General features: G+C 42.8%; 1 protein-coding gene and 1 pseudogene across 1 annotated transcript; both read left to right on the forward strand.

Annotated features, from left to right (window-relative positions):
* Positions 1 to 908: 908 nt before the first annotated feature.
* CTSL (cathepsin L) lies at positions 909 to 7,103 on the forward strand. Its single transcript, XM_050760958.1, has 8 exons — positions 909 to 1,692; positions 2,967 to 3,102; positions 3,407 to 3,529; positions 3,630 to 3,776; positions 3,961 to 4,185; positions 4,958 to 5,120; positions 5,779 to 5,896; positions 6,717 to 7,103. The coding sequence occupies exons 2-8, from the start codon at positions 2,977 to 2,979 to the stop codon at positions 6,814 to 6,816; spliced, it is 1,002 nt and encodes a 333-aa protein (XP_050616915.1). The 5' UTR covers positions 909 to 1,692; positions 2,967 to 2,976; the 3' UTR covers positions 6,817 to 7,103.
* Positions 6,860 to 18,418, forward strand: LOC126937330 (eukaryotic translation initiation factor 3 subunit J-like; annotated as a pseudogene).
* The last annotated feature ends 8,752 nt before the right edge of the window (positions 18,419 to 27,170 follow it).

Raw genomic sequence — 27,170 nt, forward strand, 5'->3', positions numbered from 1 at the left:
GAGGCAGACGTTGCAGTGAGCTGAGAACGTGCCACTGCACTCCAGCCTGAGTGACAGAGAGAGAAATAATCTCCAAACATAGTAAACAAATTCCTGCAGACAGGAAATATAATGGTGGATACCTGAGCTAGGAGAAGGGGAATGGGGAACTATTATTCAATGGATACAGAGTTTCAGTTGAGGAAGATAAACAAGCTCTGGGGATAAACAGTAGTAATCGTTACCCAACGTGAACGTACTCAATGCCTCTGAATTCAAAATTGGTTAAAATGGTACTTGTTACGTTAGGTATATTTTACCACTTAAAAAATTATCGGTGATTGTGCTTCTAAAAGAGTTATCAGTTTAATCTTCAGTAGAACTCAACTGACAAACAGAAATACACAATGACTTCATTTTTCACAAAGTCAAAATATGCATACGAAAAGGTTATGGGGGAAAAGGCAGAGGTAATTATTTTTTCCCCGAAAGGTATTTTCTACGACGAATGTTTTTATGTAATAAAAAAATAAAATGACAAAAGTTTAGAATGTTTGTGGGTTTTGTTCGTTAAATGCTTAATTATATAAATTAATATATACATGAGATTAAGATACATATTTTTCCTCTATCTACAACATTTCTGCATTCTCTGTATCTTAAATCCTGACATTAAATGTCATTAAATTTCTTAAATCTCAAGAGAACGACTTGGTTACCAAGGAAGATATAATCCATAACCTAGAGAGTGGGCGAATAAAAGCAGCTTCTAATGTTATCAACTGCTTTTCTCCTGTCAACCAAATGTTTCTGTAAATAACTCCTTTCTGTTGGTTTTGGGAAAGACGTGGGAGAAAGAAGAATCTCTGAATGGAGGAGTCTGGAAAGGATGCTTGACAAAACGCCCGCGCTCTCTGGAGACACAGCCAGTCTTCTCCCTCCTAGGGTCTGGTCTTGACGATAGCATCTCGTGTTTTGGGGACGCCTTTCCCTACCAGATTCTTCTAAAGCCCAGCTGCACCCACCCTTAAGTGGGAGATAAGGCTTCTGCCCGCGGGCTCTGCGTTCTTCCACCCGGCCCCACCTTTGCTGTGGACTAAACAGGAGCCACTGGACTAGAGTACACTGGCTCTCGGCTATGCGGACCAAAGATTCCAGGACTAAGGAAAAGCTAGGTTAGGCTGAAAGTCCATACTGGGCTTGCTGTAAACGTCTTTTCAGGAGCCACCTGCCCAGTGCAGTAAGTCGGGTACTTAGTTGATTCGAGCGCTCCAGGGAGACGCCCGACCCTACTCTGCGCAGCCTCGGGGTACCAGCTCCGCTTCCCCCAAGTCCACTGAGGCAGGCGCGCCCCGCTCTGGGACAGTCAGTAAACAAGCCACGAACCGCGCCAGGGGTCAGAGTACCCAGAGGCCCCGCCCAGCTGCCGGCACAGCCAATCGTAGCGCAGCCAGGCGGTGGGGCGGTGCCGGCGGAGCCCAGACCCGAGGTTTTAGAGGCAGAGTCGGGCGAAGCTGGGCCAGAACCGCGACCTCCGCAACCTCAAGAGCGGCATCCGTGGAGTGCGCCTGCGCAGCTACGACCGCAGCAGGAAAGCGCTGCCGGCCAGGCCCAGCTGGGGCCGGACAGGGACTGGAAGAGAGGACGCGGTCGAGGAGTTGTGCACCAGCCCTGGCAACGAGAGCGTCTGCCCTGAGCTCTGCCGGCCTTAAGGTGGGGAAGCGGGGGAGGGCAATTAAGGACCCCGCGGAAGCGCGGAGACCACGCAGGCGGGGTCCCTGGTTGAGCGGGCAGGCTAGCCTCCGAGCCGGGTGGACACAGGTACCGCAGCCAGGCCGCGCCGCGCCGACTCACGGCCTGGCCCGGTCAGACAGGGAAGCTCAGTTCCCGCACGCCAGACAGCGGTGCTCCTGCTGGCGTCACCGCAAACATCCTCTGACCGCTGCAGCCTGTGTGTGGCGCAGGCGTCACGTCCCCGGCCTTGCCACGCCTGGAGCCCTGGCAGCTGGCTGCGGGGCGCTGGCTTCCCGCGTGCGGCCATATGACCCCGTCCCTGATTTAGGGGAGCAATTTGGGGTGTCGGCAGCACAGGCCCAGGTGAGTGAAGGAGGGAGCAGTGTGTGCTGTCCTTCCCAGTTTTTCCTGGGAAAGCATTTCAGAAGGGTTTCATTTAAGGAGAGGTTGGGGCAGGCACGCTGGCTCACGCCTGTAATCCCAGCACTTTGGGAGGCTGAGGTGGGCGGATCACCTGAGGTCAGGAGTTCGAGACCAGCCTGGCCAACATGGTGAAACCCCGTCTCTATTAAAAATACAAAATTAGACAGGCGAGGTGGCACACGTCTGTAGTCCCAGCTAGTCAAGAGGCTGAGGAAGAATGGCTTGAACCCGGGAGGCGGAGGTTGCCGTGAGCTCAGATCGCACCATTGCACTCCAGCCTGGGCGGCAGAGCAAGACTCCATCTCAAAAAAACAAAAACGGAGAGGTTGGAAAACGTAACTCAGCTTCAGCTGTTTGTTAGTCAAGAAGATGTGTGAAGGCCTCCTAATTCTTGGGGATCTCTTTGTCACTACTTGGGAATCCCACCTTATCATTATTGAGGTTTTGCCTGGGCACAAAACCTGGGATTTTTGCCATTGGTACAAAACCTGGATCAACTGTTTCCTGGTTTCCTAGTTGTTGCCTTAAGCTTCTCACCCACAAGGTGCTTTCATACCTTTCTCATAACCTAAATTATCATCCCATAAACTGTTTAAACTCTTACAGCTCTAGCCAGGCTGCTTTTCATTTTGGTGGGTCCATCCAGCACCTCCATGTGCCCTGTTTTTCTCCAGGCACATCCTTGGCCTCTTCCACAGTCCTTGGGTAAATGCTTGGAAGAATAATTTAAATATTTTTATTCTACGATGGTGGCCCTAATTTTTCAAGGGGCAGTAAGATTGCTTTTTAGGATCAGTCTAATCAGATCCTCATTTCTTTTCCCTTCCTAGGTTTTGAAACATGAATCCTACATTCATCCTCGCTGCCTTTTGCCTGGGAATTGCCTCAGCTACTTTAACATTTAATCACAGTTTAGAGGCACAGTGGACCAAGTGGAAGGCGATGCACAACAGATTATACGGCATGGTTAGTGGTATCTGAAACTTCCCCAGAAAAAATAGTCTTGGCTGTTGAGAAGTTTTAGACAGAGAGTAGCTTCTAGAGGCCAGCTTTCACCAGTAGCCTAATATAATAACCTAATGGCACCGATTATGAGCACAGTATGGGCATTCATCCCTTTTCTGTCTCAATTTGGGGAACAGCATCCCCAGAGGTGTCAAGCCTTCCCTGGCCATGGTTTCTCTTCCGTCTCTGTCTGCAGAATCACTTGGTGAGCATGAGTTGGGTTTTAGGTAGAAATAAAGAGCATCAGTTACATGTTTGCCTCTAGAATGAAGAAGGATGGAGGAGAGCAGTGTGGGAGAAGAACATGAAGATGATTGAACTGCACAATCAGGAATACAGCCAAGGGAAACACAGCTTCACAATGGCCATGAACACCTTTGGAGACATGGTGAGTGTGCTGTGGACCGCCGAGCTCTGTGCTTCCTCCCCTCAGTTCTTTACTAAAGTAATCTCTTGCTTTTCAACATTTTATTTCCTTTTCCTTGAAGACCAGTGAAGAATTCAGGCAGGTGATGAATGGCTTTCAAAACCGTAAACCCAGGAAGGGGAAAGTGTTCCAGGAACCTCTGTTTTATGAGGCCCCCAGATCTGTGGATTGGAGAGAGAAAGGCTACGTGACTCCTGTGAAGAATCAGGTGAGACAGTGTCAGGGCCAGACCTCCCATCTTCCCAGGAAAGCCAAGAAGTGATTGACATCTTTGTTTTGGTAGACTTTAAAGCGATGTGCGGTTCACTTTTTAACAGTATTCAGATGTGTGAGCTGTTGTCAAAGTCTTACTATTTTTTTGTGAATGACAGCTTTTTTTATTCCCTCTTCAGGGTCAGTGTGGTTCTTGTTGGGCTTTTAGCGCTACTGGTGCTCTTGAAGGACAGATGTTCCGGAAAACTGGGAAGCTTGTCTCACTGAGTGAGCAGAATCTGGTAGACTGCTCTGGGCCTCAAGGCAATGAGGGCTGCAATGGGGGCCTAATGGATTATGCCTTCCAGTATGTTGCCGACAATGGAGGCCTGGACTCTGAGGAATCCTATCCATATGAGGCAACAGTAAGTGGAGCTCCTTGTCGTCATTCCAGCGCAGCTTTTGGGAGGTGGAACACTTTCAGAGATAACAGATACCTTTTTCGGAATTCATGTATTAGGGCTGGGTGGGGTGGCTCACGCCTATAATCCCAGCACTTTAGGAGGCTGAGCCGGGTAGATGGCTTGAGCTCAGGAGTTTGAGACCAGCCTGGGCAACAAGGTAAAACCCTGACTCTACCAAAACTACAAAGAAAGTTAGCTGGCTGTGGTGGTGTGCGTCTGTGGTCCCAGCTAGGCTGAGGTAGGACGATTGCTTGAGTGTAGGAGGTGGTTGTGCAAATGCACTCTCCAGTCTGAGTGACAGAGTGTGACCCTGTCTCAAAAAAAGAAAAAAGAAAAAAGTTCACATATTAGATGGCAGAATCTATAGCTGCAAATTGTCAGTACTGTCATTGTAAATTATTAGCCTTTGCACAATCCTGTGATTAGATGGTTAACATATAGCTGTTCTTGCTTCTGTGTAACATGAAGAATATACAAGCCATTCTACATATACACATTTCTCTATTGTGAAAAATGTCTTATGGAAGTAAACCCAGGGGTCTCATTGAAGAGACTGGAGCCAATTTTCAGTTTCAAATTAACTAATAGCATTTCACTTCCTGGGATGATTTATAACAGTGGTGACTTGGAAATCCTAAGCCGCACACTGCTGAGTGTTGTAGTTCTAACTCTTGTTCTCCAGGAGGAGGACAGCAGTCATCAAGTCTTTTTTTTTCCCCTTTACCTTTAAAAGGAAGAATCCTGTAAGTACAATCCCGAGTATTCTGTTGCTAATGACACCGGCTTTGTGGACATCCCTAAGCAGGAGAAGGCCCTGATGAAGGCAGTTGCAACTGTGGGGCCCATTTCTGTTGCTATTGATGCAGGTCATGAGTCCTTCATGTTCTATAAAGAAGGTAAGCATTTTTTTCTTTGTAGAAATTGATGCAGAAAAAGAGTATCATGACATACGAGAATGATAGACTCTAGTTTGTAAAGTTCATTGTAGATATTTAGGTGCTTAGCATCATAGTTGTTTATTCTGTACATGCAATATTTATGCCTGATGTTTCCATTTGACCTTATGTTGAGCATCTGTCCACGAATATAAGTACTTCATAACTTTTTATAAATAGCTGTATCATTTACTGTGTAGTTTAGTATACTTAAATATTCTGTAATTGTTGAATTTTTATAATTTTTCTGAAGATTTTTACTTCTGTTATTAAATCTGAAAAGAGCCTTTTGATTCAAGGATTTCGGTGTTCTGTGCTAGTTTTTTAGATTGATATCCTAGAGTAGAATTGCAAGCTTACAAAGAGTGGTCTTTTATTCCTCTAGGAGAATTTTTTTTTTTTAATGAAGGGTTTATGCTGATTTCTATTTCTGCTAGTTGTAAATGAGAGCTTAAATCCCTAGCCTTGCTAACAATAGATCTTATTGTTGTTAAGTACTATCTGGAATGTGTGTCACTCCACTGAATTCAGAGATGCCTCATTCCCTGTGGGTGACAGGTGGGTTACTGTCGTGTGTCTTCTGGAACTTCTCACCCCCGCCTTCGTTTTGCTATCCCAGGCATTTATTTTGAGCCAGACTGTAGCAGTGAAGACATGGATCATGGTGTGCTGGTGGTTGGCTATGGATTTGAAAGCACAGAATCAGACAACAGTAAATATTGGCTGGTGAAGAACAGGTATAAATTGCCAGAAATAGTTATATTTGAAATTCAAAAGAGAATACTTATTTGCAAACAGTGTTTGGATACAGTTCCACATGCCCTTAGGCATACTTCTGAAATCCCCAGAAGTCTAAGTTGAACATGTAATATTAATGTTTGATTATAAAAGTAAGATACTGTCACAAACATCTTGGGAGTATTAATATAGTATTTGTTCCATTGTATAAACGTGTGTCTAAATCTGAACATCTTTTAAATTCTGAGGCATATCTGGCTGCAAAGACATCCTATTATTTTCCTGTCTCTGATCTGCAGTTCTGTGAAAGGTCGCAGTTTTGAGGCTGGGATGGAACTTATGTCCAGGTTCAGACTCAAGAATTTTTTTTTTTTTTTTTTGAGACGGAGTCTCGCTCTGTCCCCCAGGCTGGAGTGCAGTGGCCGGATCTCAGCTCACTGCAAGCTCTGCCTCCCAGGTTCATGCCATTCTCCTGCCTCAGCCTCCCGAGTCGCTGGGGCTATAGGCGCCGCCACCTCACCCGGCTAGTTTTTTGTAGTTTTTAGTAGAGACAGGGTTTCACTGTGTTAGCCGGGATAGTCTCGATCTCCTGACCCAGTGATCCGCCCGTCTCGGCCTCCCAAAGTGCTGGGATTACAGGCTTGAGCCACCGTGCCCAGCCCAGACTCAAGAATTTTAAGGATAAACAGGAACATTGCCTCTCCTGATTCTTTCTGTTAAGTCTGTGGCCTCTGGCACAGTGTTTAAGTTGGGTGTTCCTGTTAGCAACCCTTTGGGCTTGATTCTTTCTCTGAAATGGAAAACCTGCTCTTTTTTCAGCTGGGGTGAAGAATGGGGCATGGGTGGCTACATAAAGATGGCCAAGGACCGGAGAAACCATTGTGGAATTGCCTCAGCAGCCAGCTACCCCACTGTGTGAGCTGGTGGACAGTGATGAGGAAGGACTTGACTGGGGTTGGCGCATGCATGGGAGGAATTCATCTTCAGTCTACCAGCCCCTGCTGTGTCGGATACACACTCGAATCATTGAAGATCCAAGTGTGATTTGAATTCTGTGATATTTTCACACTGGTAAATGTTACCTCTATTTTAATTACTGCTATAAATAGGTTTATATTATTGATTCACTTACTGACTTTGCATTTTTGTTTTTAAAAGGATGTATAAATTTTTACCTGTTTAAATAAAATTTTAATTTCAAATGTAGTGGTGGGGCTTCTATTTTTGATGCACTGAATTTTTGTGTAATAAAGAACGTAATTGGGCTCTAAGCCATACCTGCTGTGCCAGTGGCTCACTACGAGGAAGAGTAGGTGGCCTTTTGGGTCTTCTACTTAAAAACGTGCAGATCTCATGTCAGCTGCCCAGTGGCTGTGTCTGACCCAATCCTTGATTGCAGCAAAACTTGAAAATGGATCTATGAGGACAAAGGAAAATTGTTTGAATAAAGATAAAAATTCACTTTTTAGAAAAGTGAACGTACATATATATAATTTTAATACTAGAAAAGGACCTTAGTGATCGTGTATATTTCACCCAAGGTGGTTGCGTCTCAGTCAAGTTACAGGACAAAGGTCTCAGCCTGTTTCTGGAGCATCTTCCACCACTGCTGGTGAAGGCCCTGTGGACACTTTGCAGTCGAGGTGGGTTAGGAACTAGTGCATTGGCAAGGCTGTTTGTGTTTGGGTCCTCAAGGGATGAGGAATAAACTTCAGGGTTTGAGGCTGGGGTTCAGAAATGGTACTCTGGCCTCAGAAAGTAAAAGACAGGTGAGAGGCTAGAAAGGATCACCTGTTGCCCCATTTAGAGTAAGCTACCTGAAAATACCTGATCTACTTTTTTTTTTTAAAATAGAAAACCTTCCCACATTGTACTAGCTAAACAACCCATACTTCCATCACCTGTGTGTTTTCGGAAGTCTCTTGTTCCAACCGAAGGAAATATAAAGAACAAATGAGAATGTCTAATGAATAGACTCCATATCACAGAGGAAGGTAACCAGGTGCACAATGGAGTCTCAGCTCACAAAGCCTCCGGAAGGCTCTGTCCCAGTCCATCTCGATTGGACCACGTGCCATGCTGGACTCCCATGTGCCCTTCCCGAGTAGTTGCTAAAATTTCAAACTTTTTCACCTAAAATGACAAATGTGGCATCTATGAAATTCTTTGGGTATTGTAATAAAAGTCACCAGGCGTAGCAAGAAGATTTGGGGAGGTTCCCAGGCTAAATCCCTCGTGCAGGTTGGGGCTTATATTTGATACAACTAGAATTTATATACAACACCCACTGCGTGCTGGTCATCACCACTGTGGAAGAGACAGACCCTGACCTCAAGGAGCTGAACTGTTAGGGAGAGTGAGGTGATAAGGGAGGGCTTCCAAAAAGAAGTTAAAGCAGATGGCTAGAGCAGCTAGTCAATAAGGAAAGATGAAGAGGTGAGCATCTTAGCAGAGACTAGCACCTCAGCAACCCTGAGAAAAGACCCTGTAGTTAACAGTTAACCCAGTAAAAGTCACTAGGTCCAGGTGTTGGGAGATAAAGCTGGTCAAGAGGTAGATTTTCAGGTAAAGGAGCCACTGGAAATGCAGCGAACAGACTGTTTTGGTTTTTTGTTACTATAAAACACTGGCAGGAGAATAGCTTGAACTCAGGAGGTGGAGGTTGCAGTGAGCCGAGACAGTGCCACTGCATTCCAGCCTGGGCAACAAGAGTGAAACTCCATCTCAAAAAAAAAAAAAGAAAATATAAAAAGAGCTCTCAAAATTCAGCCATAAGAACAACCCAATTATATAATGGACAATTGACTTAAACAGACACTTTACCAAATCTATGGGTGGCATAGATTTGCATACTCCATGTCATATTTCATCATGGAAATGCCAATGAAAACAATGAGATACCACTACACACATACCATGATGGCCAAAATCCAAAACACCAACAACGCCAAATATTGGTGAGGATATGGAGGAAAGAAAGTCTCATTTATCGCTGGTGGGAATGCAAAATGGTACAATCTTTTTGGAAGACAGTTTGGCAGTTTTTAAAAACATAAATCTTAACATATTCTTACCACACAATCCAGCAATGCCACTCATTAGTATTTACCCAGCTGAATTGAAAACTGTGTCCACACAAAAACCTGTATCATGGTGAGTGGTGACTATCTGGGCCATTGCACAGGTGGTAAAAGAATTTACCAAGGCAATTGTAGGTAAAGAAAGGCAGATTTATTAAAGAAAGTAGGAAAATATGTTGCAAGGGCGCAACAGGCAGGTCAGCAAGAGAGGAGCTGACGGCCAGGAGAAAAAAGCTTACTGCGGATTTTATGGAATGGTGTTTGTGCTGGGTGCTGAAGTGGGCTTTGTGCAGTACTGATAATGCCAAAATTGCAGTGAGCTTATTTGCATTTTTCTATCAGCCAAGGGTCTGCTGATAGCTGGATGCAGGAAGATTGTAAGTTATTTGTGCAGGAGAACTGTGTGTCCTGGACCATGAAGAAAGGCAAACTCATTGCTTATCTGCTTTCTTTTTTTGCTTTCCCTCCATCCTGCCAGCCTGACTACCCCTCCCCAATTAGGACTCCACAATCTGCACACTAACATTTATAACAGCTGTATTCATAATTGCCCAAACTTGGAAGTAATCAAGAAGTCCTTCAGTAGGTGAATGAATAAATAAATGTAGTAAAGCCAGCCAATGAAATATTATTCAGCACTAAAAAGAAATGAGTTCTCAAGTCATGAAAAGATATGAAGGGAACTTAAATGTGTATTACTAACGAAAGAATCCAGGCTACATACTGTATTCCAACTATATATCTTCCTGGAAAAAGCAAAACTATGGAAACAGCGAAATCATCAGTCGTTGCGAGAGATTAGGAAGTAGGAAGGGGTGAATAGGGAGCACACAGGATTTTTAGGTCAATGAAACTATTCTGTGTGATACTATACCGGTGAATACGTGTCCTCGTATATTTGTCAAAACCCATAGAACGCACAACACCAAGAGTGAATCCTAGTGTTTATTATGAACTTTGGATGATAATGGCAAGTCACTGTAGGTTCTTGGACTGTAGGAAATGGACTACTCTGGTGCATATGTTGATAGTGGTGGGGGAGGGGAGGCTGTAGGGGTTTGGAGAAGAGGCACATGGAACTTCCTGTTCTTTCCACCCAATTTTGATAAGAACCAAACTTAGCTGTTAAAAATTATGGTTATTAATTCTAAAAAGAAACAAAGAATATCTAATTTTTTACAAATTGCTCTAATTTCATAGAATTGTGCATTAAAAATACGAGATACTACAAAAAAGAAATTATAGCAGTGCTCTAGACAGGAAAGGGGCATGAGAGAACTTTCTGGAATAATAGTAATGTATATCTTGATAGGGATTTGGGTCATACTGGTATATGCAATTGTCAAAACTCAAAGAACATACACCTCAGATTTGTGCATTTCAATCAATGTAAATTGTATAGTAAAACTAGGATTTTAAAACAACTATTAAACCCTTGTTAATAATATGCATGCTAAAGTATTTAGGAGGAAGCACTACCTGCAAATTTCTTTTCTTTTTTTTTTTTTAATTTATTTATTATTATTATACTTTAAGTTGTAGGGTACATGTGCATAACGTGCAGGTTTGTTACATATGTATACTTGTGCCATGTTGGTGTGCTGCACCCATCAACTCGTCATTTACATCAGGTATAACTCCCAATGCAATCCCTCCCCCCTCCCCCCTCCCCATGATAGGCCCCGGTGTGTGATGTTCCCCTTCCTGAGTCCAAGTGATCTCATTGTTCAGTTCCCACCTATGAGTGAGAACATGCGGTGTTTGGTTTTCTGTTCTTGTGATAGTTTGCTAAGAATGATGGTTTCCAGCTGCATCCATGTCCCTACAAAGGACACAAACTCATCCTTTTTGATGGCTGCATAGTATTCCATGGTGTATATGTGCCACATTTTCTTAATCCAATCTGTCACTGATGGACATTTGGGTTGATTCCAAGTCTTTGCTATTGTGAATCGTGCTGCAATAAACATACATGTGCATGTGTCTTTATAGCAGCATAATTTATAATCCTTTGGGTATATACCCAGTAATGGGATGGCTGGGTCATATGGTACATCTAGTTCTAGATCCTTGAGGAATCGCCATACTGTTTTCCATAATGGTTGAACTAGTTTACAATCCCACCAACAGTGTAAAAGCGTTCCTATTTCTCCACATCCTCTCCAGCACCTGTTGTTTCCTGACTTTTTAATGATCGCCATTCTAACTGGTGTGAGATGGTATCTCATTGTGGTTTTGATTTGCATTTCTCTGATGGCCAGTGATGATGAGCATTTTTTCATGTGTCTGTTGGCTGTATGAATGTCTTCTTTTGAGAAATGTCTGTTCATATCTTTTGCCCACTTTTTGATGGGGTTGTTTGTTTTTTTCTTGTAAATTTGTTTGAGTTCTTTGTAGGTTCTGGATATTAGCCCTTTGTCAGATGAGTAGATTGCAAAAATTTTCTCCCATTCTGTAGGTTGCTTGTTCACTCTGATGGTAGTTTCTTTTGCTGTGCAGAAGCTCTTTAATTAGATCCCATTTGTCAATTTTGGCTTTTGCTGCTGTTGCTTTTGGTGTTTTAGACATGAAGTCTTTGCCCATGCCTATGTCCTGAATGGTACTACCTAGGTTTTCCTCTAGGATTTTTATGGTATTAGGTCTAACATTTAAGTCTCTAATCCATCTTGAATTAATTTTCGTATAAGGAGTAAGGAAAGGATCCAGTTTCAGCTTTCTACTTATGGCTAGCCAATTTTCCCAGCACCATTTATTAAATAGGGAATCCTTTCCCCATTTCTTGTTTCTCTCAGGTTTGTCAAAGATCAGATGGCTGTAGATGTGTGGTATTATTTCTGAGGACTCTGTTCTGTTCCATTGGTCTATATCTCTGTTTTGGTACCAGTACCATGCTGTTTTGGTTACTGTAGCCTTGTAGTATAGTTTGAAGTCAGGTAGCGTGATGCCTCCAGCTTTGTTCTTTTGACTTAGGATTGTCTTGGAGATGCGGGCTCTTTTTTGGTTCCATATGAACTTTAAAGCAGTTTTTTCCAATTCTGTGAAGAAACTCATTGGTAGCTTGATGGGGATGGCATTGAATCTATAAATTACCTTGGGCAGTATGGCCATTTTCACGATATTGATTCTTCCTATCCATGAGCATGGTATGTTCTTCCATTTGTTTGTGTCCTCTTTTATTTCACTGAGCAGTGGTTTGTAGTTCTCCTTGAAGAGGTCCTTTACATCCCCTGTAAGTTGGATTCCTAGGTATTTTATTCTCTTTGAAGCAATTGTGAATGGAAGTTCATTCCTGATTTGGCTCTCTGTTTGTCTGTTACTGGTGTATAAGAATGCTTGTGATTTTTGCACATTAATTTTGTATCCTGAGACTTTGCTGAAGTTGCTTATCAGCTTAAGGAGATTTTGGGCTGAGACAATGGGGTTTTCTAAATATACAATCATGTCATCTGCAAACAGGGACAATTTGACTTCTTCTTTTCCTAACTGAATACCCTTGATTTCTTTCTCTTGCCTAATTGCCCTAGCCAGAACTTCCAACACTATGTTGAATAGGAGTGGTGAGAGAGGGCATCCCTGTCTTGTGCCAGTTTTCAAGGGAATTTTTCCAGTTTTTGCCCATTCAGTATGATATTGGCTGTGGGTTTGTCATAAATAGCTCTTATTATTTTGAGGTACGTTCCATCAATACCGAATTTATTGAGCGTTTTTAGCATGAAGGGCTGTTGAATTTTGTCAAAAGCCTTTTCTGCATCTATTGAGATAATCATGTGGTTCTTGTCTTTGGTTCTGTTTATATGCTGGATTATGTTTATTGATTTGCGAATGTTGAACCAGCCTTGCATCCCAGGGATGAAGCCCACTTGATCATGGTGGATAAGCTTTTTGATGTGTTGCTGAATCCGGTTTGCCAGTATTTTATTGAGGATTTTTGCATCGATGTTCATCAGGGATATTGGTCTAAAATTCTCTTTTTTTGTTGTGTCTCTGCCAGGTTTTGGTATCAGGATGATGTTGGCCTCATAAAATGAGTTAGGGAGGATTCCCTCTTTTTCTATTGATTGGAATAGTTTCAGAAGGAATGGTACCAACTCCTCCTTGTACCTCTGGTAGAATTCAGCTGTGAATCCATCTGGTCCTGGACTTTTTTTGGTTGGTAGGCTATTAATTATTGCCTCAATTTCAGAGCCTGCTATTGGTCTATTCAGGGATTCAACTTCTTCCTGGTTTAGTCTTGGAAGAGTGTAAGTGTCCAGGAAATTATCCATTTCTTCTAGATTTTCCAGTTTATTTGCGTAGAGGTGTTTATAGTATTCTCTGATGGTAGTTTGTATTTCTGTGGGGTCGGTGGTGATATCCCCTTTATCATTTTTAATTGCGTCGATTTGATTCTTCTCTCTTTTCTTCTTTATTAGTCTTGCTAGTGGTCTGTCAATTTTGTTGATCTTTTCAAAAAACCAACTCCTGGATTCATTGATTTTTTGGAGGGTTTTTTGTGTCTCTATCTCCTTCAGTTCTGCTCTGATCTTAGTTATTTCTTGCCTTCTGCTAGCTTTCGAATGTGTTTGCTCTTGCTTCTCTAGTTCTTTTAATTGTGATGTTAGAGTGTCAATTTTAGATCTTTCCTGCTTTCTCTTGTGGGCATTTAGTGCTATAAATTTCCCTCTACACACTGCTTTACATGTGTCCCAGAGATTCTGGTATGTTGTATCTTTGTTCTCATTGGTTTCAAAGAACATCTTTATTTCTGCCTTCATTTCGTTATGTACCCAGTAGTCATTCAGGAGCAGGTTGTTCAGTTTCCATGTAGTTGAGCGGTTTTGATTGAGTTTCTTAGTCCTGAGTTCTAGTTTGATTGCACTGTGGTCTGAGGGACAGTTTGTTATAATTTCTGTTCTTGTACATTTGCTGAGGAGTGCTTTACTTCCAATTACGTGGTCGATTTTGGAGTAAGTACGATGTGGTGCTGAGAAGAACGTATATTCTGTTGATTTGGGGTGGAGAGTTCTATAGATGTCTATTAGGTCTGCTTGCTGCAGAGATGAGTTCAATTCCTGGATATCCTTGTTAACTTTCTGTCTCGTTGATCTGTCTAATGTTGACAGTGGAGTGTTGAAGTCTCCCATTATTATTGTATGGGAGTCTAAGTCTCTTTGTAAGTCTGTAAGGACTTGCTTGATGAATCTGGGTGCTCCTGTATTGGGTGCATATATATTTAGGATAGTTAGCTCTTCCTGTTGAATTGATCCCTTTACCATTATGTAATGGCCTTCTTTGTCTCTTTTGATCTTTGATGGTTTAAAGTCTGTTTTATCAGAGACTAGTATTGCAACCCCCGCTTTTTTTTGTTCTCCATTTGCTTGGTAAATCTTCCTCCATCCCTTTATTTTGAGCCTATGTATGTCTCTGCGTGTGAGATGGGTCTCCTGAATACAGCAGACTGATGGGTCTTGACTCTTTATCCAGTTTGCCAGTCTGTGTCTTTTAATTGGAGCATTTAGTCCATTTACATTTAAGGTTAAGATTGTTATGTGTGAACTTGAGCCTGCCATTATGATATTAACTGGTTATTTTGCTCGTTAGTTGATGCAGTTTCTTCCTAGCCTCGATGGTCTTTACATTTTGGCATGTTTTTGCAATGGCTGGTACCGGTTGTTCCTTTCCATGTTTAGTGCTTCCTTCAGGGTCTCTTGTAAGGCAGGCCTAGTGGTGACAAAATCTCTAAGCATTTGCTTATCTGTAAAGGATTTTATTTCTCCTTCACTTATGAAACTTAGTTTGGCTGGATATGAAATTCTGGGTTTAAAATTCTTTTCTTTAAGAATGTTGAATATTGGCCCCCACTCTCTTCTGGCTTGTAGAGTTTCTGCCGAGAGATCTGCTGTTAGTCTGATGGGCTTCCCTTTGTGGGTAACCCCACCTTTCTCTCTGGCTGCCCTTAAGATTTTTTCCTTCATTTCAACTTTGGTGAATCTGGCAATTATGTGTCTTGGAGTTGCTCTTCTCGAGGAGTATCTTTGTGGCGTTCTCTGTATTTCCTGGATTTGAATGTTGGCCTGCCCTACTAGGTTGGGGAAATTCTCCTGGATGATATCCTGAAGAGTGTTTTCCAACTTGGTTCCATTTTCCCCCTCACTTTCAGGCACCCCAATCAGACGTAGATTTGGTCTTTTTACATAATCCCATACTTCTTGCAGGCTTTGTTCATTTCTTTTTCTTCTTTTTTCTTTTGGTTTCTCTTCTCGCTTCATTTCATTCATTTGATCCTCAATCGCTGATACTCTTTCTTCCAGTTGATCGAGTCGGTTACTGAAGCTTGTGCATTTGTCACGTATTTCTCGTGTCATGGTTTTCATCTCTTTCATTTCGTTTATGACCTTCTCTGCATTAATTACTCTAGCCATCAATTCTTCCACTTTTTTTTCAAGATTTTTAGTTTCTTTACGCTGGGTACGTAATTCCTCCTTTAGCTCTGAGAAATTTGATGGACTGAAGCCTTCTTCTCTCATCTCGTCAAAGTCATTCTCCGTCCAGCTTTGATCCGTTGCTGGCGATGAGCTGCGCTCCTTTGCCGGGGGAGATGCACTCTTATTTTTTGAATTTCCAGCTTTTCTGCCCTGCTTTTTCCCCATCTTTGTGGTTTTATCTGCCTCTGGTCTTTGATGATGGTGAGGTACTGATGGGGTTTTGGTGTAGGTGTCCTTCCTGTTTGATAGTTTTCCTTCTAACAGTCAGGACCCTCAGCTGTAGGTCTGTTGGAGATTGCTTGAGGTCCACTCCAGACCCTGTTTGCCTGGGTATCAGCAGCAGAGGCTGCAGAAGATAGAATATTTCTGAACGCGAGTGTACCTGTCTGATTCTTGCTTTGGAAGCTTCCTCTCAGGGGTGTACTCCACCCTGTGAGGTGTGGGGTGTCAGACTGCCCCTAGTGGGGGATGTCTCCCAGTTAGGCTACTCAGGGGTCAGGGACCCACTTGAGCAGGGAGTCTGTCCCTTCTCAGATCTCAACCTCCGTGTTGGGAGATCCACTGCTCTCTTCAAAGCTGTCAGACAGAGTCGTTTGCGTCTGCAGAGGCTTCTGCTGTGTTTGTTATTGTTTTACTGTGCCCTGTCCCCAGAGGTGGAGTCTACAGAGACAGGCAGGTTTCCTTGAGCTGCTGTGAGCTCCACCCAGTTCGAGCTTCCCAGCAGCTTTGTTTACCTACTTAAGCCTCAGCAATGGTGGGCGCCCCTCCCCCAGCCTCGCTGCTGCCTTGCCGGTAGATCACAGACTGCTGTGCTAGCAATGAGGGAGGCTCCGTGGGCGTGGGACCCTCCCGGCCAGGTGTGGGATATGATCTCCTGGTGTGCCTGTTTGCTTAAAGCGCAGTATTGGGGTGGGAGTTACCCGATTTTCCAGGTGTTGTGTGTCTCAGTTCCCCTGGCTAGGAAAAGGGATTCCCTTCCCCCTTGCGCTTCCCAGGTGAGGCAATGCCTCGCCCTGCTTCAGCTCTCGCTGGTCGGGCTGCAGCAGCTGACCAGCACCGATCGTCCGGCACTCCCCAGTGAGATGAACCCAGTACCTCAGTTGAAAATGCAGAAATCACCGGTCTTCTGTGTCGCTCGCGCTGGGAGTTGGAGACTGGAGCTGTTCCTATTCGGCCATCTTGCTCCGCCCCCGCAAATTTCTTGAAAGCACGTGAAAAATAACATGAACTAATGGACAGATAGAGGCAAAAATAGATATATAGATGTGAATTAAAACAAATATTAAAGTGTTAATGACAAAATCTTAGAGATAGATATATGGTATTCACTGTAAAAATTCTTTCAACTTTGTTGTATGTTTGAAAATTTACATAATATAATGTTAAAGGAAAATTGCAGCAGAGATAATATTCTAAACAGCTAAAAAAATTTTTGACTTTCAGAAGACCAGACTCCTTGAGAGAGAAAAAATTATTTTTGTTTTGTTGTTCGTTTGCTTGTTTTTTAATTCTGGCAGCAGCAGAGGAACTCTGACTCCTGGGGTGCAGAAAAATTCTCCGTGGAAGCCCCGTGAAGGAGGTGGGGGACCGCGGCAAAGGCGAGGAAGAGGACGAGGATGAGGATGTCTAGGATAACTGGGATGATGGTGATGACAGGAAAAAGAAAAAAGAGGAAGCAGAAGTAAACATTTTAGGAAAGAAAAAACTAGCAGAGAAGATAAAAGAGAAAGAACGGCAACAGAAGAAAGGGCAGGAAGAAATTATAAAGGGGTTAGAAGAACCTGAAGAACTCCAGGTGCTAACACCAGAGGAACAATTAGCAGATAAACCGCAGCTGGAGAAATCACAGGACGAGTCAGACATGGAATTAGCAAAGGCAACTTTTGGTGTAAAGACTACTGTATGTGGAACGGATGCTATAAACCCATCTTCAAGGGATGACCTTACAGAGTTTGGAAAGTTACTAAAAGATAAAATTACACAAAATAAAAAGTCACTATATTATGCCAAATTTTTGGAAGTCTTAGTTGGAGATACTGATGACTTGAAAAAGGTTCCCGATACATTGTGCTTTGAAGTGAAAAACAGAAGCAAGCAAAGCCAAGCCAAGCCAAAAAGAAGAACAAAGGTGTGGTTCCTGCAGGGAGATTAAAAGCCACCATGATAAATGAACTGCTAGATTGTGGTGGTGACGATGCAGGGTACGCACAAGACTATGAAAACGTCATGTGACATTGCATCTTTTCCTGGTGTCGTCTTTCTGTTGCCCACGACCCCTTCAATGCACAGCACAACTTCCTTTCCTTTCAGTTCTGCCAAATGCTACAAGTGCAGTCTCTTTCGTCCTGGTTATTTAACCCCTTGACACTTAGGTGTTAACGTGCAAATGAGGGAGCTTGGGTCTTGCTGCCAAGGGGTTAAAATCAGGAACCTCAATTGCTACTAAATCATAGTCCAAAACAAAACAAACCTAATAATGTTGTCATTTTTGGTTTCAGATTTCCTAGCGGCAGTCACTAAAAATTGGAAACAGGAGGCTGCAACATGACAAAATAAATTGTGTAGTACTTAACAGCACTATTCAGTGATACAGCCTTAACCACACCTCCTTGATCTACTTCCTAACTTGTCAAGAGAAGCAGTTTGCAGCAAGGGCATGTGGCATGCACCTAGTATTAAAATTGCTTTGTCTTAAAATTGAATGTGAGGCTATTAAAAATACATTGTAAGAAGACTGCTTATGCCAGAGTGAAGATACTGTGGCTGAAAAGCACTAGTTTGATTAAAATTAAATGACCAAAGCCTTCCAACTTTGAATCCGAAGAGCGTAAGCCTCTCCATTATAGCACCACATGTTGTGGATTCTCTTGAGTACAAAGACTGAAACCACCTTTGCAAAATTATGACTGAGACAGCGAAAGAGATCTAACTTAATTGATTCCATCTTGCTTCTAACCTCCAAGTTGTCCTTGTTCATTCTCGGGTGTAGGCCGAAGTTAACTTTGGGAGAAACTTAGTTTATAGTTTAAAACAAAGACGATAACAGCCCTATCCCAAAGTAGACCTCCTCCTTGCCTGGGGACTACTGCCTTTGCAGGACTGACATTAGTCACAAGATTAGAAATTACCGTTTAGGGGTCATGCAGCCAGAGGCTACAAGATTCTGACCCTCCCTAACCTGTTCCTAAGATCAGTGCGTGAGATATTTTGCAGGCCCTGCACTTAACGGATCAGTTGGCACCACCCAGATTGATAAACTATCTCATATGACCTTGTGACCCCCACCCAGGAACTGACTCAGCACAAGAAGACAGCTTCGACTCCCTGTGATTTCTTCTCTGACCAATTAGCAGTCCTGGCTCATTGGCCTCCCCGCACCCACCAAGTTGTGGTTAAAAACTATGCTCCCCTGTCAGGCGTGGTGGCTCACGCCTGTAATCCCAGCACTTTGGGAGGCCAAGGTGGGTGGATCACGAAGTCAGGAGATAAAGACCATCCCTGGCTAACATGGTGAAACCCCATCTCTACTAAAAATACAGAAAAAAAAAAATTAGCTAGGTGTGGTGGCGGGCACCTGTAGTCCCAGCTACTCGGGAGGCTGAGGCAGGAGAATGGCGTGAACCCGGGAGGCGGAGCTTGCAGTGAGCTGAGATCCGGCCACTGCACTCCAGCCTGGGTGACAGAGCGAGACTCCGTCTCAGAAAAAAAAAAAAAAAAAAAAAAAAGCTCCTCAAATGCTCTTCGGGGAGACTAATTTGAGTGATAATACAGCTCTGGTCTCCCACACAGCCAGCTCTGTGTGATTTACTCTTTCTCTATTGCCATTCCCCTGTCTTGAGAAATTGGCTCTGTCTAGGCAGTAGGCAAGGTGAACCCCTTGGGCGTATTTCTACTGAAGTGCTTCAACTGGGAACTGCAGGACTCTTTACCTGTTTTTGTTTGCCTGATTTAAGTGTCTGAGAACCATATCTTAGTTCTCCTGGGCTGCAACAAATCAATTTTACCAGGGTTTTGGCATTTCCTTTCTTTTCCTTTATAAAATACACTCAGCAAACTGCACCAGTTAACTACAGTTTGATAAATTGTTAACAATTATGACATTTGCGATGTTTATAAAGCAACCATTTTAAATAAATAAATAACAAAGAGCATTAAAGAAGTTTATTCTGTGAATAAAAGACAGCAGTTTCTGCCCCAGCCTGGAGAAGGGTCAGAACATGAGAAGGATTTGAAAGGAGAGCAGAGAAGTCACACTTGGGTGTGAGTCCCTGAGCCACAGAGGTAGGGGAAGGGAGACAGAGGAAGTGTCAGGAATGTGTATTTTTGCACATAAGAGTCTATGGCTGTAAAACTGCTCATTATTATATGTTCATATAAACATACTACATGTTATTATATATTAAGTTTATCCCAAATGTTTCTGACAATGTATTAGGTTGGTGTAAATGTAATTGCGATTTTTGTCGTTACTTTTAAATGGCAAAACTGTAATTATGTTTGCACCAACCTAATACACATTAAAGACAATTTTCAAACTCGTAAGTTCTAGAACCCTTGTGAGAACAGTTTCCCTAATATAACTGATAAAGCTACTTATTAGATGGGAAAACAGTGTTCTTTTTTTGTTTGTTTGTTTGTTTTTGAAACAGGGTTTCTGGTTCTGTCACCCAGGCTGGAGTGCAGTAGCGTGATCGTGACTCAATGCAACCTCCACTTCCCAGGATCCCAAAGTTCTAGGATTACAAGCATGAGCCACTGTGCCTGGCCACGGTGTTCTTGTGATCATTGGAATCTGTAGTGTAATCCCACCATAATAATTTGGTAATGGGAGTTTAAAGTCCCAGTTACACTTAGAAAAGAAAGTTTTAATAACAGGAATAAATTAAGGGGATACATTTTTCTGAAGTTTTGTTGAAATGTTTTGGAGAAAATCTTACAACATGAAGGCTAAAAAGATTACCTGAACACAAGAAGGCTAAGGCACAGTTAAATAAATTAGCGTTCGTCACTGTCAATTTGCACTTGCTTTCTAGTGGCAAATAATTGGGGTGTGTCCTTGACTGGATCTGTCAATTATTTTTATCAGTCATTTGAATGACTATGGTGGTGACGCTGACAGGAAGCTTGAAGGTACTTAAAATTTTTTTTACTTTGTAATTGTTGTGGGTACATAATAGGTGTATATATTTATGGGCTATGTGAGATACTTTGCTACAGGCACGCAACGTGTAATAATCACATCCGAGTAAATGGGGTATCCATCTCCTCAAGCATTTATCCTTTCGTTGTGTTACAAAAAATCCAATTATATTCTTTTAGTTATTTTTACATGTACAAGTAAATTATTATTGACTACAGTTACCTTGTTGTGCTATCAAATACTAGGTTTGTTTCATTCTTTCCTTTTTTTGTACCCATTAACCATCCCCACTTCCCCCCACACCCCCACTCCCCTTCCTAGCCTCTGGTAACCATCCTTCTACCTCTGTCTCCATGAGGTCAATTGTTTTAATGTTTAGCTCCACAAATAAGTGAGAACATGTGAAGTTTGTACTTCTGTGCTTGACTTATTTCACTTGAAATAATGATCTCCAGTTCCATCCATGTTGTTGCCAATGACAGATTTCATTCTTTTTTATTGCTGAAATAGTACTGCATTGTGTATATGTATATGTGCATTTTCTTTATCCATTCATCTGTTGATGGACACTTAGGTTGCGCCCAAATCTTGGCTATCCTGCAACAAACGTGGGAGTGCAGCTATCTCTTTGATATGCTGATTTCCTTTCTTTTGGGTATATACCTAGCAATGGGATTGCTGGATCGAATGGTAGCTTTATTTTTAGTTTTTTGAGGAATCTCCAAACTGTTCTCCACAGTGGTTATACTTATTTACATCCCCACCAACAGTGTACAAATGTTCCCTTTTCTCCACATCCTCTCTAGCATTTGTTTTTGCTTGTCTTTTGGATATAAGTCGTTTTAACCGGGGTGAGATGATACCTCCTTGTAGTTTTGATTTGCATTTTTCTGATGATTGGTGATGTTGAGCACCTTTTCATATGCCTGTTTGCCTTTCGTATATCTTCTTCTTCCTTTTTTTTTTTTTTTTTTTTTTTTTTTTTGAGATGGAGTTTCATTCTGTTGCCAGTTGCCCAGGCTGGAATGCAGTGAAGTGATCTCGGCTCACTGCCACCTCCACCTCCCGGCTTCAAGCAATTCTCCTGTCTTAGCCTCCCAGGTAGCTGGGATTACAGGTGTATGCCATCACACCTGGCTAATTTTTGTATTTTTAGTAGAGATGAGATTTCAAAATATTGACCAGGCTGGTCTTGAACTCCTGGCCTCAAGTGATCTGCTCACCTCGGCCTCCCAAAGTGCTGGGATTACGGGCGTGAGCTACCACACCCAGCCTGCCATTTGTATGTCTTCTTTTGAGAAATGTCTATTCAAGATCTTTTGCCAATTTTTAAAATCGGATTATTAGACTTTTTTCCTATAGAATTGTTGGAGCTCCTTATATATTCTGGTTATTAATCCCTTATCAGATGGGTAGTTTGCAAATGTTTTCTCCTATTCTATAGGTTGCCTCTTCACTTTATTGACTGTATTCTTTGCTATGCAGAAGATTTTTAACTTAATGTCATCCTATTTGTCTATTTTTGCTTTGGTTGCCTGTTCTTGTGGGGTAGTGCTCAAGAAATCTTTGTCCAGACCAATGTCCTGGTGAGTTTCCCCAGTGTTTTTGTGTAGTAGTCTCATAGTTCCAGGTTTTGAATTCTAGCCATTTTGATTTTATTTTTGTATATAGTGAGAGATAGGGGTCTAGTTTCAGTCTTCTGCATGGATATCCAGTTTTCCCAGCACCATTTATTAAAGAAACTGTCTTTTCCCCAGTGTTTGTTCTTGGCAACTTTGTTAAACATAAGTTTACTGTAGATGTGCTTGAGGGCACACACAAAAATCCATCCCACACCACTAAGCCACCCAAACAAACATGAAAGACAAATAAAAGCTATTTTCGTTAAGGAAACTTCACTCTGGAACTAATTCCCTGGGCCCCTTGTTACCACCAGCCCCTCCTATAAGAAAATGATTGTCGAAGCTTCAGTGATGATTGAAGGGATGCTCTATAAGTCAAGTCCGTGGGTGAAAGAGACACAAACCAACATTGAAGCTGCTTATGCAAGAGGAGGACCTGGGTGACGCAGGCCTGGCTGGATGCAGGGCTCACAGATGGTCATCAGCACTCCATCTCTTCCCACCTTCAGGACCTACTGTCTGCTGTTTTGCACACACTCCCAGCCAGGCTCACTTTTTATCCTCCTTGGAGGAAAGTGGGTTTCCCAGTTGTGTCTGGGCCGGTGCTGCTTGGCCCTGCCTGGGTCCTGTGCCGGCCTCAGGATGAGAAGGATGGTCAACCCAGCTGCAGCACACGGATTGCTCTGTGAAGAGCAATGCTCCACAGGAATCCAGGATGGCTTCACCAGGGAGGCAGAACAGCAAATGCCCTTGACAGAGGGCATGCACTGTGGATACAAGAATCAAGATTTTAAACAGAAAGGCAGAAAGAAGAGGACTTCCAAACCCTAGAAAGTTTAAAACTAATAGAATACATTTTATTATGTGTAAATGTAAAGCTTTATGTTGAGATTAAATATATATATGTATGTGTCAAATTGTATCTAAAAATATGTGTAGCCAAAAAGTCAGAAAAAATAAAAATAGAAAAGTAACAAAAATAAAGCAAAAATATATGCAGCCATATTCATCTGATGCAACTATGAGAAAAAAGTAGAAATGGTTTCGTAGTGGCCTTAAAAAAAAAAAAAAAAAAACCTTAGTTTTTGGTTGCTGGTCACTTTGAGATGGTTATCAACATGATTTGGCCACTTAAAAAGTTTGTAATAATGACATTAAGAAGCAAGATAAAAGAGGAGATAATGCTGTTAATGCCTATTTCATGGGGGCATGTCTGGAATATTGTGCTTGAGCCTGGGGGGCGAAGGATGACATTTTAAGACGGACACTCGTGAGCATCCAGAGAAGAATCAGCATCCAGCTCGTGAAAACCACCGTGACACGGCGCCCCCCATCCCACTCGCCCCAGAGCATGCCACTTTTGTTTAGGGATTATGTTGAGTGTAAAGCAATTAAAAATCAATAGATAGAAGATTGTTTCTCTGCTCTCCCCTCGGATGCCTAAAACCTGGGCATAAATTTCCCCTCGTTAAGGTGGCATGGATTTCCCCCTCTCCTGCCCCAGGATGGGGAGAGGGGACTCTTGTTACCAGGGACAGAGAACCAACACCAAGATGAGTCTGCATAAACAAGCCTCCCTAAATTAGCACGAAAATCCATTAGTTCCCACACAGTTTTCCTAGTCACTTTTCCACAATTAATCATTCCTCAAAGCCCAAACCCTCTTTCCTTTGTTAAAATGGCACATAAGCCTCTGAGTTTAGCCATTTCTTTGACTTTCCCTTCCTTTCTGTGAACTCCTGTGTATATAAAATATTAGTAAACTTTCTACTATTTTCTCCTGCTAATCAGTCTCTTGTGAGTCAAACTTGCAGAGCCTCCCAGTTGGTGAACCTAAGAGGGAAGAGAAAATGTGTTTCTTTCCTGGCGCTACAAATGGTGCATCTCTGTTGAAAGGAAGTACTTATCGCTACACAGCAGGAGGTATAATCCAGAAAGAAGAAAGAAGTGTGCTGGATATTATAGAATATCCCTGCTCTTCATAAGTGTATGATACCAATTTTTCAGTACTTCTAAAATTTTTTGGTCCCAAACATACCTTAAATCCCTCTAAAACAAGAATAAAAAAAATTGAATACCTTGTTGAGAAACAGATGTTCCGAACTTTTTCATCCTGTAGAACTGAAACTATACCCATTAAACAACTCCCATTTTCTTCCCCACCCCAGTCCCCACTAACCACCACTCTACTTTCTATTTCTATGAACTTAGCTACCTTAGATAACTTGTTTAAGTAGATTCACATGACATATTCCTTTTTGTGGCCATGCTCTCACTCTTAGGACAATAGCCTTAGGGTTCATCCATGGAGTAGCACAGGACATAATTTCCTTCCTTTCTAAGGTCGCAGAATGTTCTATTGTGTGTCTATGTTCAAAGGAGGAATTCTGGAGATGGGTGACTATATCAACACTCATGGTATCTTATTTATTTATTTATTTATTTTTCCTGAGACGGAGTCTCGCTTTGTCGCCCAGGCTGGAGTGCAGTGGCGCCATCTCAGCTCACTGCAAGCTCTGCCTCCCGGGTCCACGCCGTTCTCCTGCCTCAGCCTCCCGAGTAGCTGGGACTACAGGTGCCCGCCACCACGCCCGGCTAATTTTTTATATTTTTAGTAGAGACGGGGTTTCACCGTGTTAGCCAGGATGGTCTCGATCTCCTGACCTCATGATCCGCCCTCCTCGGCTTCCCAAAGTGCTGGGATTACAGGAGTGAGCCACCGTGCCCAGCATCTTATTTAATTTTTAACACGAAATTATGAGGTCATTGCTGTTATACACATTTATAGTGGTTAAAACCAAGCCTTGGAGAGTGTAAGTTATTTGCCCAAAGTTGATGCACACCAGAAATGAGACCTGAGTTGTCTTCTTTACAAGCCTTTGCCATTGAGTAGGAAACTCCTAAAGTCAAAGCGTACTGGAATCGTTGCTTCTATTGGTTTTTTTTCCACTTACTGTTTTAGTGCAGACGTGTCTGAAATGCAAACAGGTTTTAAAACGGAAGCTTTGGAGTATTCTGTAATTATGGCTATCAACGTTTAGTATTTCCAGCAAAACATTCTTATTTATCAACTTCCCTATTTATCTCAATGAAAATAATAAGTAGGAAAAAGAAAAAGCGTAAATAGTTTTCACTGCTTCTACAATCCCAAAGAAAAATAAAAAATATAAGAGAGAAATGCAAGTTCAGAGAAGTTCCTAATTTTCTTCTCTTTCATAATTGGGCAAAATGATCAAACTATTCTTGCTGAGTGGACAACTCCCCATGCTACCTCAGAAAGGCTTTGTTGCCTCGTGGGGCAATGCCTGAGGATTCCCTAGATGCTAGGGGAGATGCAACAGCATTGCCCCAGCTGACTTTACTATGCTGTTTTTCTTTTTCATTTATTTATTTATTTATTTATTTATTTTTGAGACAGAGTTTCACTCTTGTTGCCCAGGCTGAAGTACAATGGCATGATCTCAGCTCACCACAGCCTCTGCCTTCTGGGTTCAAGCGATTCTCCTGCTGCACCCTCCCGAGCAGCTGGGGTTACAGGTATGTGCCACCACTCCTGGCTAATTTTTGTATTGTTAGTAGACATGGTGTTTCTCCACGTTCGTCAGGCTGTCTCGATCTCCTGACCTCAGGTGATCCATCTGCCTCGGCCTCCCAAAGTGCTGGGATTACAGGCGTGAGCCACCGCGCCCGGCCACTATGCTATCATTCTTGGTATCACTAGATTAGATAATTTGTTAAGATGAGTCTTACCTTAAATACCCTTCATGCTAGTTTGTACCATTAATCTCACACACCTCAAGCTGTTTCTCTTTATCTTCACTGTCCCTTCATGGTTCTCTGGGGGAGAGGCGGCAGAAGAGGGTCCCAACTCCCTGTGTGTGAAAACTGCTGGGATCAGACAGGATTGGTGGCCCCTGGTTTGCCAGCCCAGATGGCACTCACATGGACCTCTTGCATTGTCCTGCCGGACTCTGGCAGAGTTCCAGAATCCACCAGGCCCCTGAGAATGGAGTGGTGAGGCCTTAGAGGACCCCTGCTGAGGATACTGGCTGGCTCCTGATGATGGGGACTCTCTAAAGAACACGGGCGTTCTAAGTTCCCTGAGGCCTTTTTTTTTTTTTTTTTTTTTTTTTTTTTGAGAAGGAGTCTCGCTCTGTCGCCCAGGCTGGAGTGCAGTGGCCGGATCTCAGCTCACTGCAAGCTCCGCCTCCCGGGTTTACGCCATTCTCCTGCCTCAGCCTCCCGAGTAGGCTACAGGCGCCGCCACCTCGCCCGGCTAGTTTTTTGTACTTTTTAGTAGAGACGGGGTTTCACCATGTTAGCCAGGATGGTATCCATCTCCTGACCTGGTGATCCACCTGTCTCGGCCTCCCAAAGTGCTGGGATTACAGGCTTGAGCCACCGCGCCCGTCCTCCCTGAGGCATTTCTAAGCATCTCCAGGACAGCGAGGAGGGTCTAGGATTCCTATGTCCTGGGGGCAGGAGAAATTCCCCAAGTCCACCTGAGACCCACTGAGCTATGGCAAAGTGCCAGGGTCCCAGGGAGTTGTAGCCAAATTAGCAACAATTATTCTCTTAGCTAAATTATCATTCTGCAATGGTATTCACCAGGTGTCTATCATATACTGGGGACCCCTACACTGTCAAACAAAGTCCCCGTCCTCAAGATGCTTTGGTTGGGGAGATGGGATATGTAACAGTTTTGTGTGTCCTTCTGATATAACTAAAACGTATTTCTTATATCATTCAAATTATTATTCAGTTTCATTTGTCCCTTGGAACTTGGGGAAATACTCACTTGTTTACCACTTCACATATTTCTTAATGAAATTCTACTCACTTCTGCAGAGTCTTGCAACCATCCCTGACACTACTCCTGAGTGTTGCACGTCAGTAACTTTCAACATGAAGCACATAGAAATGTGGAAGTTGGCAGTGTGCATGAGGAGTAGGGTACTGTGCAGAGT

This window comes from Macaca thibetana, chromosome 15 (genome assembly GCF_024542745.1).
Source record: "Macaca thibetana thibetana isolate TM-01 chromosome 15, ASM2454274v1, whole genome shotgun sequence".
Lineage (NCBI taxonomy): Eukaryota > Metazoa > Chordata > Mammalia > Primates > Cercopithecidae > Macaca > Macaca thibetana.